The 12473-nt window shown below is 43.0% G+C and overlaps 1 protein-coding gene across 3 annotated transcripts in view; it reads left to right on the forward strand.

The window, feature by feature from the left end:
• The window catches only part of arfgef1 (ADP-ribosylation factor guanine nucleotide-exchange factor 1 (brefeldin A-inhibited)), a 37682-nt gene that overhangs the window by 16075 nt on the left and 9134 nt on the right, over positions 1 to 12473 (forward strand). For 2 of the 3 annotated variants that reach the window (XM_079575784.1, XM_079575785.1), the window contains exons 3-23: positions 90 to 246; positions 395 to 541; positions 948 to 1127; positions 1442 to 1495; positions 3799 to 4120; positions 4208 to 4327; positions 4966 to 5204; positions 5280 to 5413; positions 6095 to 6329; positions 6615 to 6714; positions 6797 to 6936; positions 7004 to 7112; positions 9619 to 9820; positions 9916 to 10027; positions 10110 to 10315; positions 10469 to 10553; positions 10685 to 10850; positions 11150 to 11301; positions 11380 to 11508; positions 11640 to 11798; positions 12145 to 12289. In XM_079575784.1, the coding sequence (XP_079431910.1) occupies positions 90 to 246; positions 395 to 541; positions 948 to 1127; positions 1442 to 1495; positions 3799 to 4120; positions 4208 to 4327; positions 4966 to 5204; positions 5280 to 5413; positions 6095 to 6329; positions 6615 to 6714; positions 6797 to 6936; positions 7004 to 7112; positions 9619 to 9820; positions 9916 to 10027; positions 10110 to 10315; positions 10469 to 10553; positions 10685 to 10850; positions 11150 to 11301; positions 11380 to 11508; positions 11640 to 11798; positions 12145 to 12289 (3293 nt within the window). The remainder of the gene's footprint in view (positions 1 to 89; positions 247 to 394; positions 542 to 947; positions 1128 to 1441; positions 1496 to 3798; positions 4121 to 4207; positions 4328 to 4965; positions 5205 to 5279; positions 5414 to 6094; positions 6330 to 6614; positions 6715 to 6796; positions 6937 to 7003; positions 7113 to 9618; positions 9821 to 9915; positions 10028 to 10109; positions 10316 to 10468; positions 10554 to 10684; positions 10851 to 11149; positions 11302 to 11379; positions 11509 to 11639; positions 11799 to 12144; positions 12290 to 12473) is intronic. The other variant, XM_079575786.1, reaches the window with a different exon arrangement.

Genomic DNA, 12473 nt, shown 5'->3' on the forward strand with positions numbered 1-12473 from the left:
TAGCCCGATTTTAAACCGTGCTTTTTCCCCTGGTGACTTCCTTCCTGTGACACGCCGTCGCTCAGTCTAACCCTGTATTTCGCTCGCAGCCCGCCCAGTGGAGACAACAAATCGGGTTCCAGCACTTTGCCACCGATCAAGTCCAAGACCAACTTCATCGAGGCCGACAAGTACTTCTTGCCGTTCGAGCTGGCATGTCAGTCCAAATGTCCCCGCATCGTCATCACGTCGCTCGATTGTTTACAGGTCAGTGCAGAGGCAGACTACGCGCCCTCCAGTGTATTTGCGTTGCAGCCGAAAAAGGTCAAGGGTCTCACGGTGCACACGAATGTCATACGACTTGGAAATCCTAATGTGACTTTTGCTTCTGGCCCGGTTTGTTTTGCGTTTGTAGAAGCTGATAGCATACGGCCACCTGACCGGCAATGCCCCCGACAACACAGCCCCGGGCAAGAAGCTCATCGACCGCATCATCGAGACCATCTGCGCCTGTTTCCAAGGCCCGCAGACCGACGAAGGGGTGCAGCTCCAGATCATCAAGGTGAGGCTTTGTTCTTGGTATTTACATCAGCAACTATTGCACTTAATGTGTTTAGGAGTAAGGTATTACTTCATGACCAAGGCATTAACAGATGATTTAATAATAAAACAACATATCATTACCAGATTTCACTGTTTAGGCTGTAAAGGGTAGTTTTTCTGTTGTCAACCTTTGAAAATGCCACTGAACAAATTGAACCCTGATGTGACCTGGCTTGAAATGAGAAACAAAAATATCTCTGTTTTCAAAGTGTATGGTAAAAAATCAAAGAAAGAAAATTGTAATACTGTAAATATTGTAAAAATACATGGGTGCTCACGATCATAAAGTGAGAGCATTCCTGGACGTAGTGAATGGTTTCGCCTCTTGCACTTCCCTTACCCTCTGCCTCCTTCTGGGTGTCCAGGCTCTGTTGACAGCGGTGACCTCTCAGCACATAGAGATTCATGAGGGGACCGTCCTGCAGGCCGTGCGCACCTGCTACAACATCTACCTGGCCAGCAAGAACCTCATCAACCAGACCACCGCCAAGGCCACTCTCACACAGATGCTCAACGTCATCTTCGCTCGCATGGAAAACCAAGCAGTACGTACAAACGCACTCAAATATTTACTCATCTTTTACACATGCAGAAGAGTAAACACCCAGAGTCTCAGCCCAAGAGCGAGAGGCTTATAGTTAAGCCTGTCTAAAGTGTTTTCATTTTAGATTTAATGTTCTGCACATACTGTTTTGTATTGTCAAGATGGTTCTAAAATTAAAGTAACGGTTTGTTTTGTATTTTGGGAGGGACATTAAGATGATTTGACCCAACAAAGCTTGCTCTAATGTCATTTTTTTCTTTTTGAATGACACTTTTCCCTCCTTACCTGCCTCCCTCCCTTTCTTTGGACACATAGCTTACAAATCACAAGATATCTTGGTCTCTGGCCTCCAGAAAGCGTGACCGCCAGGTAAAGCTTGCAGGACTGCTGTGATCTGCCTGATTCGACTCTGAACACTTTGTGTCTGTGTTTGCGCATCACGCTTCTGTCATCCACTCCTTCGCTCATTTTTTTTCTCTGGCTCCTACTCTGCACCGGAGCAGGTGCTTCTGTTTTTCTTCCATCGTGTGCTTGCCTTAGCTTGTTGACATGCCTCAAATCATCTTGCTTTCCCACACCTTTATACATAGTTGTAGTTAACATGAACTCTTGGGGGGATGCTTAATGTCTTGGCAAAGGCATCTCCAGCTGACTCACTGCTGACAGTTTTGGCTGTTCTGTTCTAATATAGCTATTTCAGAGCATTGCAGCGCTGTAGACAGTTAAACGAGGTAGAGAGAGTAAAAACATGGCAGATTCTGAGATCTATTATGGTATTGTCTCTGTAGTGCTGTGCTGCTGCCACACAGAGACTGCTGCAGCGCGCTGATCACACACATGCATCCTAAGTGCCTGTCTCAGACGCGCTCACACTCGCTCAGCCTTCACTATCCCACTGAGGTGGCATTTAAATAATGAGCTTAGTTTGTTTGCTCTGCTCCTCCACAAGGTGTGCTGTCTGCCCTCGTTCCAATTGTTTATATTCAATACAAATTGTTTTCTTTAAGAATGCTGTCTCATTCAATCTGCCAGCAGAGGTTTACACACAAACAGATAATCTAATTAACCAAAATGGCTTTAAGAGACCATTGTGATTGAGCTGCTATGTTGCTCAGGGGTTAGAGCTGCAGCACGTTTACCTTAGTCTTACGTTTGTGTTGTCATGTCCAGTTTGCTGACAAAGCAAATTATGTTGTTTTATTTCCTAATCTGCAGCAAACGGGAGGTCACTTTCTTTCACCATTTTTTCCTAAGACACACTCTTTCTTTTCCATATAGAACTCCTGTTTCTATCCAGTCTGTGACTGTGCTTTGTCTTCACATTTCTTTTTTATGATGCATAAAAAATATACATAGACTGTTGTAACTTTATCCCCTGAAAAACGTCCACAGTGCATTTTTCTTTGACACTAATACTGCGGCATAGTAGAAATGATCAGAATGATCTGTGAGTGCAGCTCTGAAAATACATTTCACTGTGACAATTATCTGGCTTCAGTTGTGCGCTAATGTCTCCTGACCCACTTCTGGCTCCTGACCTACCTTCCTAAAAGTATAGTCACACTTAGCTCTTCATGTCGGAGGAAGCGGTTAGTATCAACCGTGACACACCGGCCAAGATGCAATTTTTCCAGAGGAAATGCTGCCTGCTATAACTGGACTGAAACTTTATATAGACAAGCATGAAACTTTTTAGCAAAGTGATATTTTATGACTTCTTTTAAACACCATAGTTCATAAACCAACTTATTCTGATCAGGTATAACACTCTGTTCTCTTATTGTTAGACATAATATTTATGTAATACTTCACCATGTGAAACAGAGATATGACCATCTCTCCTTTTGATCCTAAACAAATGTTCTCCAGCTGCTAAATACACCCCACCCATAATTAACAGGTTTCGTAATGAACTTGTCATTGGCAGTAATGTTATACCTGATTGGTACTTTTAACTTTTCCAATGTGATGGCAATTTTTTTTTCTACTTGTATAATTGCATCAGGGATATACGGTGGGTACAGAACATTGTCAGACCTTTTTTCATTATTTCTAATTTATTATGCAGAAGTTTGATTCTAAATTTCTAACCATTTATCGTCTATTGTAAAATATACACATAAACACAAACACATGAAGCTGATTCATGAACTTGGACACACCTTTTACACAAACCTCAGCTCAAACAAAAACAAATACTTTCCTCCAGTATCATTTAACACAACACAATCTTCCATTGTCTCTTCCAAACTCCAAAACTAGGTTCTGTTTCTGCCAAAGACATGGCTATAAACCTGACGATTATAAAGTCCCATGACGATTATTGATTTGATTTGATTTGATTTGACTTAAGTAGAGATTGCGATTTCGATTGAATTTCAATTCATTGCCCATCCTGAAGGAATGCAGTACGTTAGAAAGAACAAGAAAATTGTTTTTTGAGAGAATACAAAAAACAAATGGATTGCTCTCATAGTTGTGGTGCTTTTTTTCTATTAATAAAAGGTTTTGATACTGAAAGGTACAGCCTCTGTAGATACAAAGTGTAGACAAAAACAACTATTTGAACATCTATTGTATCAGACTTCAACATTATAAAGGAGGAATAAACAGAAGTGTGTGAACAAACCCACTGTAGATCAGCTTAACCCGCTGTGTGTTGTGCTTTGTAGCTACAGGAAGCAAAGCAGCAGGAGAGAGAGCGTCACCGGCAGCACTCCCCCGTCACGCCGCAGAACGAGCCCAAGAGCCAAGAGGCCAACGGTCCCACTACACCCCCCACCCCGAGCATCAACATCCCCTCAGCCCCATCCACGCCCTCCACGGCCCCCTCCACGCCCGCCCCGGAGGGAAGCAGCCGATCTGTGTCTGAGCCGGACGAGAACGGGGAGCAGGGGCGCGTCTATGAGAGTCCAGACCCGGAGAACGGGACAGTGTTTTGTATGGCGGAGAACGAGCAGACGGAGGCGGATCAGGCCACCGCAGCGGCACAGAGTTAGTCATTATAGCAGTCAAGTGGCAAAGTCAATCCAAATGCTTTCAGATTGAGTGTGTCGTGTGTAATGGTTGTTTTATTGGCAGATGCAGAAGCTCAGGAGCACACAGAGGCCAGTGAAGATGGGGAGGCTCCCAACTATGAGGAGAAAGCACAGGAAATAGTCCAGAGTATACTTCAAGAAGTGGTCAATACTGTAGCAGGAGGTATGAGCAGCTTTCGATTTATATCATGTCTTAATAATATATGCATTACCTTTATAATAAAAAAACATTCCAATCTCACCTTAAGAACTGAAAGTGCTCAATACTACCATTCACATTTTCTTCACTTTCTCTTACTAAATCACTCCATCAACTGCAGAGAAAGAAGTCTCATTGTCCAATTTTCACACATTCTTTTTCCCGATGTTGAACTTGAACCTTGCTTGGTGCCAACATGCTGAAAGGAATTAGATATATTCTTCATAAAAATGTTCAGTTCTAACTAAAGACACAAGGACAATGTCAGGTCGTGCTCCTCTTGGATACTGACAAGAAGAAGCCAAAGCTCTTCCCCTTTAAAATGCCGAGTCTGAAAAGAAATGTGTTTGCTTTTTGTAACTTGTATGTTACATAACAGTACAGCACATATAAAAGATCTAAGCTCCCTATTTATACTTTTACCCCCAAGCAACATTTGTCACAGGGTTTATGGCTTGAATAAAGGATGAATACCCTAGTTAGAAAATGACAGAATGTATTAGTTTAAGCGTTTATCATATTAGCATCATGTCGGTTTTACGTCGCACAACCTTTTAACATAAGTTCTTGTGGATGCCTACTAATCTAGCTCTTCTCCACAGGGCACTGTCTAGACCCTGCGAACCTGTGCTCTGAGGCGAAGGAGTCTGGGGACCCCGCTGATTCAGAGCCAGCCGAGGCGGTGACGGAGGGCACTCAGGGCTCTCTGGAGGACGAGGGGACAGTGGGCAGTGACACTGAGCATGTTCACGCCAACGGGATCCCGGGCACCCCCATCTCTGCCTCCTTCACCCCGTCTCTGCCCGACGACCGGCTGTCCGTCTCCTCCACTGACACTCAGGTACACTATAGTTTGTACTGTAGTATTTCTTTGATCACTGTTTAGTGATTTGCTTGTGTTTCATTGATTTGACAGGAATCTGGTGCGGCTCCAGGCCAGCCGCCGGGAGCTAAATTCTCCCACATCCTTCAGAAAGATGCCTTTCTCGTTTTTCGATCGCTTTGTAAACTCTCAATGAAGCCGCTGTCAGATGGACCTCCAGACCCCAAGTGAGTTCTTTCTTTCTTTACTCTGCAGCTTACAGGCTACTTAAGACACTCTAACCTGTTTCCTATGACTCATGAATAACCTTCATAGTTACTACAAGAAAACTACATGTTACACCGTGACATTTGTTGAGTCAGAAACATTTTCTTCTCGTCTCTGCGAGGGCACGGTGTGTAGGAAAATGTGTGAGTCACGTTTCTAATGGAGATTGGTCCAATAATAACTTAAAGGATCTAATAAACTGTGATAAAAGACACAATACGGCCTCACCAGCAAGTTCTGAGTCACTTTCCGAATGCTTTTGTGATGTTTTTATGTTACAACGCAAACAAAGTGCAGAAAAGATATTTGAGAATTTTCAATTATGTTTTGATGAATGGCATAAGAAAGATGTATTTTTGTTATGCCCCACAAATGTCCTCTGTACTTTGGAGATAAAAAGAATCACTGTGAAGGAGCCGGTTTCAGCATATAAAGTAGCAAACAATGAGTTGGCTGAAAAACACTTCAGATTAGCAAAGGCTCTGAGCAGACACACACTCATGTGCCTGTTCAATGCATAACTCTAGTAATGTTACAGTTTGCCCTTCAGTTTATTACACTGTGTCCTAAATGCTGCTTGAAAACACTGGTGTGACAAAATAACTTTACAAAAACATTTACAATTTGTTCTTTGTCTTTAGGTCACACGAGTTGCGGTCGAAGGTTTTGTCCCTGCAGCTGCTTTTGTCCATTCTGCAGAACGCCGGGCCCATTTTTAAAACCAATGAAATGTTCATTAATGCCATAAAGCAGTATCTGTGTGTGGCTCTGTCCAAGAACGGTGTGTCCTCGGTGCCGGAGGTCTTTGAGCTGTCTCTCTCCATTTTCCTCACTCTGCTGTCCCACTTCAAGACTCATCTCAAAATGCAGATTGAGGTGAGCATTGTTTTTATCGGTTTCACTCTAAAACCCTGAATTTGCTAAATGTTTTACTAATTCCAATTGAGTGCTTTTATTGACTGGAAAACACCAAACTGCATTATTTATTTACCATCATTGTCCACCCCCATCGTCTTGAGAAAAAGAAAAGTGTCCTGGCAGTGGATTGTATTTTATGCAGACGCTTCGAAATAGATCTGGCCCATGTTCTGCTGATTTATATTCAGAGTATGAAGCCTTTCCATTGTGCAATTCACGTATTGCCTTAATGTCTGTTTTCAGGTGTTTTTCAAAGAGATTTTTCTGTACATCCTTGAGACATCGACAAGCTCCTACGACCACAAGTGGATGGTGATCCAAACCCTCACAAGAATATGTGCAGGTCTGTTTCTTTCACTACTGCATTAAGCACAGACTTAAGAATTGTAATTAAACATGGTGCTAAAGTGCTGCATTGTTTCCAGACGCTCAGAGTGTGGTGGACATCTACGTCAATTATGATTGTGACTTGAATGCTGCTAACATCTTCGAGCGCTTGGTCAATGACCTGTCAAAGATTGCGCAAGGCCGTGGTGGTCATGAGCTTGGCACAACACCATTACAGGTGCTGAGTAAATATGGTTTAAATAAAAGCTTCACCAAGAAGTGAGTAACCTTTATTACTTCTTTAGGAGCTGACGCTACGAAAGAAGGGCCTTGAATGTCTTGTGTCCATTTTGAAATGTATGGTAGAATGGAGTAAGGACCAGTATGTGAACCCCAACTCACAGACCAGCTTAGGTAAGACCTGTCATGTTATTATTCCTCTCATTTATTTATTTATTTATTCAGACTTTCGGCACAAATGAGCAAAATAAAAAGATCAAACCTTTCATCCATTGATTCAAATTCCGTCATAGAAACCAGTATCAGAAAAGGAGTCGAGTGAAGCAAAGCTTTTAAACTAAACGTTCCTCCTCATGTTAAAGATAATCTGAAGGTTTTGAGTAAAATACCTTGGGCCCTGACTGCATCAAATGCCTTTTTACCACATGCAGAGGATTGCTCTGCAGGGTTTGTTCTCACTTGAGGTTTTCTGCTAAAGAAAAAGCTCAAGGTAAGGTAGGAAAGCGCAACTTTAGAAAATGGCTGTGAAATCTGTCCAGAGGCCACTGAGACGTTAACCACAGGCTGCCCTGAGGCGGAGCTGTCATTACCAACAGCTCAGACAGATGTGTTACTCTCTGATAAACTGAGCTGACTGCTAACTGAGCCTGTTCATGATCTTGCACTATTGTAACATGTGTTTAGAGTTCAACACAATATATTTCAATTGTCTCCTTCCATATATGTTTCACAATATTGGAAAAACCCCGCAGCAAGAGCAGGTAACTGTACCGTTATGTGGAGTGGGTGTTAGATCTGTGTTGCAGTGAGAGCGATGTGTTCAACTTGTTTTGTGCCTAACTTTAGATCTTGTTCCAACAGACATCTTTGTGTTGTGCTGAAACTTTTACTGACCCTGTACTACTCCATTTTACTAAACACGTCCTCCTGCATTTGATAAACCATTTCCTCTTCATTTAAATACATTCCACGTAAACTGTTCGCTTTGTCCCTTTTCCCTGTAACAAAAGAAGACACACAACCAACTTAAAAGGCACTGCTGCTGTCTTAAATGTTTTAGAGAGTTTCCAATGAGTAATAAGACCCTTGGTTGGTAGCTCTAATGGCCGCGCTCCAGCAGCCAACCTTCTAGTGCAGACTTAAAAAAAATCTGCCTCTTTTAGCCCCTAAGTTTCTAGCAGCATCCTCCTGAAGCATTTAGGTAATCCGCCTTTTTACAATGCCCTCTACCTCCCTCTCCTCGCTCTACCTGCACCTGCTCTTTGTAAATAAACACGGGTCCATTGCAGGGTTAGTCTGAACAAACAGGAGTGCGCAAACCCTCTCTGGCTACAATAATTCAAAAATCAGCCCCGGGCTCATTTTACCCTCTGTGTAGCAGTTTCCCTTTTCATTTACTGCAGTGATCTTGCTTGTGTCGGTTCATTTTCAAAGCCTCTTCGTTATAAAGACTCCCATACCTTTGTGAGTTCATAGCACTAGTATGTGGACGTCAATGCCCTGAGCTAGGCAGCTAATAATGTAGATTCCTCTTTCCTTTTCAAATGCTTGTAACGTTTATAAGTACACACTATTAAGCATCAGTAAAGCATTGGTAAATACTTCACCCATCAGAGACCTATCGTCCAAAATCCACTTTTTTGAGCTGTTAAAATGTTGTTCCCTCAGTAAAAACATACCGGGAGTTTTTTTTTTCCCTTCATTCACGCAGTTTTTAGTAATTTGGTAGTTTCTTCGTTTACAGCTGAAGTGCTCTGATCCGTATTTCCAGGATTATATTGCCCCATGGAGGGAACATGAAACTTTGTTCCACGTTGTTAATAATAATAATAATCCTTCTCCGTGCACCCGCTCTGAGCAGTTCTTCGCTCATTGTGTGTTCATCACAGTGCCATCAATTTGCTAGCATGCTATTACATGAAAGTGAAAGCTTGTTTTCACCGTGATAACGTGTCGTACCCAAGTGTGCGGAGGACGACATGCTAATTCAAAATTTTTAAACTCTTCAATACTGAGATTCCCAAAATAATGTTATTATGCCTCAGTTTTCCTACTTTAATGTTAGGCACAAGTCGGGAATGATTAAGTTACCCCCCACCTGAACCGAGCACATTTTCTCCAGTTCGGCATTACCCAAATCTAAAAGCTTCTTGACTGGAGAGCACCAGTGTAATGCCTCATTTGAAAGCTAAGACCTACAAAAGTGTGTAACTTCATTGTCACATTTTTGAAGCATTTTTGTCGTGTTCTGGTCTCTTTTATGGCGCTTTTTTGTCATGTTTATGGCGGTTTTTGTTGCTTTTTTGTTGTGTTTTCACTACGTTTTTGTCACTTTTTGTTGCTTTTTCATAGCCTTTTTTAATAGCTTTTTTGTTGCGTTTTTGTCACTTTTGTTTTCATCCTCATTTTGATTCTTTTTTTTAAGCTTATAGATTTGGGTAATTCAAACTGGGCAAAATGTGCTTGGTTCAGGTGGGGGGTAAGAGGTTAAAGGGTTTCTCTTAAGGTTATCACTATTTTTGTTCCTCTAAATGATGGAACACTTAAAGGTTTTATGAATAATAATAATAATGGAGTTTATCAATGCTTTATAAATGCTCAATAGTATGTCGTTACTATAAATCTTTGTCGCATCACTACCCTGCCATCTTTGTGTAACTTTGTGTGCGATTTCCTTCAGGTCAAGAGAAGCCGTCCGAGCAGGACAACACGGAGACCAAGGCCCCGGAAACTATAAATCGCTACGGGAGCATTAACTCTCTCGACTCCACCGCGTCCTCTGGCATCGGGAGCTACAGCACTCAAATGTCCGGCACTGACAACCCGGAGCAGTTCGAGGTCCTCAAACAGCAGAAGGAAATCATCGAGCAAGGCATAGACCTGTATGTTTGCCCCACACGCACTTCAATTATTCATAGTGTTGTTGCCGCTGTAATGGTGTTTGCTATACTAACACGTTTTTCTCTGTGATTTATAGGTTTAACAAGAAGCCAAAGAGAGGAATACAGTACCTCCAAGAGCAAGGCATGCTGGGTACTACCCCGGAGGATCTCGCGCAGTTTTTGCACCAAGAAGAAAGGCTTGATTCGGTAATTGTTTCACGCATCTTTACCCAGTTTATTGCTAGAAAAACACACAAACAAACAGTAGTTTTCTTGACACTGTTTTTAGACTCAAGTGGGAGAGTTCCTGGGTGACAATGACCGCTTCAATAAGGAAGTGATGTATGCCTACGTGGACCAGATGGACTTCCAGGGCAAAGACTTTGTTTCTGCACTGAGGATTTTCCTGGAGGGCTTTCGGCTCCCGGGAGAGGCCCAGAAGATCGACCGGCTCATGGAGAAATTTGCAGCCAGATATCTCGAATGCAATCAGGGGTGAGTGTGTAATCTATAGTGATTAATTCTCTACTCTTAAAAACGGTTGTACACATTTGCTACGTATGTAAATCCTAAGTGGTAATGTGGCAAGGGAATTGATTGTGAAACTGATTTTTATTTTTTGGCTTAACTTGAATCCTCATTTTTCAGACAAACCCTCTTCGCCAGTGCTGACACAGCGTATGTCCTAGCCTATTCGATCATTATGCTGACAACAGATCTCCACAGTCCGCAGGTAAGCCCCCCCCCCTTGCTTTAGTGACACTGCAGTCTTTTTAGGGGACGTGTTTTTCACAGCGACTCGACATAAATCACTGGAAATGCTCTGATAGCTTTTGACCCACACGGTTGTTTTCGTCTCTCAAGGTGAAGAATAAGATGTCAAAAGAGCAATACATCAAGATGAACCGGGGGATTAACGACAGCAAAGACCTGCCTGAGGAGTATCTGTCAGCCATCTACGACGAGATCGCGGGGAAAAAGATCGCCATGAAGGAGACCAAGGAGCTCACCATGAAGTCCAACAAGCAGAGTGAGTGAGCTGCTGTCTCGTGGGATGAGCAGGGGAGTAGTGAGAAATTTTGGGTCCGAGATACAGACATCTCAGTGGGCTCACACCACACTGGTAAATGGTGTCATCTTACTGTATATAGTGCTTTCCTACCTTCATTAGGCCCAAATCGCTTTACAGCAAGGAACCACTCGCCCATTTACACATTCGCATTCATACACCAGTGTATGTCCAGCAAAGGAACAAAGTCTCAGATTCAATAGTTTTCTGATTGCGCATGGTCTCACATTGTGTTGGTTTGTCGTTTCGTTCCCGCTCAGGTGTGGCCAGTGAGAAGCAGCGGCGCTTGTTGTACAATGTGGAAATGGAGCAAATGGCGAAAACGGCCAAAGCTTTGATGGAGGCTGTGAGTCACGTCCAGGCTCCCTTCACCAGCGCCACACACCTGGAGCACGTCAGGCCCATGTTCAAGGTAAAGTCGCTGGCTCATTCTTCCTCCGCACAGACTGTAAGGACACAGTGACAGTAACAGGGCGTTTGATCCCTCCAGCTGGCATGGACTCCCTTCCTGGCTGCGTTCAGCGTGGGACTGCAGGACTGTGACGACACCGAGGTGGCCTCTCTGTGTCTGGAGGGCATCCGCTGTGCCATCCGGATAGCATGCATCTTCTCTATACAAGTACGTCACCCTGACCACAGAGTAAAATGACATGAAAGGGCAGCATTTTATGTTTATTTACAAATGCCTAACAGTGTGTGTAGTTACCCAATAAAGTGCTGTGTTTTAATAACTGCATTCCTTTGCTACAGTTGGAGCGGGACGCCTATGTCCAGGCTCTAGCACGGTTCACTTTGCTGACAGCGAGCTCCGGTATTTCTGAAATGAAGCAGAAAAACATCGACACCATCAAGACCCTCATCACTGTGGCACATACTGATGGGAACTACCTGGGAAACTCCTGGCATGAGGTGAGTGCTGCAAATTTACCCCCAGCTGTTTGCTTTGTATTAAACTGCACTGTACACTAAGAATTTAGTAACATTAACAAATGGCTTGACACTAAAAAGGCAGAAAATAATGTGTGATGCATTAATTTACATATGAATTGGCTTCAGTAAACTTATAGAAGTAGTTGGGTGCATTCTGCTATGAACTTATTAAAATAGCCCTTGTACATTTTTGCAATAAGAGGCGGCCTCTCGGTTCTTTCCATGCAATTTATTTATGACTAGACTGAATATAGAAGCCTTTGTGTTCTCTCAGATTTCCCCCGTCGCTCAGTCCATGTGCTCTTATTGTTGTATAATTCTTCAGATCATGAAGTGCATCAGTCAGCTGGAGTTGGCTCAGCTCATCGGTACTGGGGTGAAAGCCCGCTACATCTCAGGGACAGTGCGCGGCAGAGAGGGCTTCATCACAAGCGCCAAGGAACAGACCAATGATGAGTATCTTGGACTGGGTGAGTGCCGTTTGACAGCATTGTGTGGAAAACATGGGGAAATGCAGTGGGTTCAGGAAGTTGTCATGGATTTGCAGTTGTTTATTGGGCTTGTTTTTCTCCCCAAAGCTTTTAAAATGTGTTGTTATTGTAGGGCATTCAATGTAGACATTTTTACTAATAACATCTAAATTCATGCTATGCA

This window comes from Gobius niger (assembly GCF_951799975.1).
Source record: "Gobius niger genome assembly, chromosome: 18".
NCBI classification, from domain to species: Eukaryota; Metazoa; Chordata; class Actinopteri; order Gobiiformes; family Gobiidae; genus Gobius; species Gobius niger.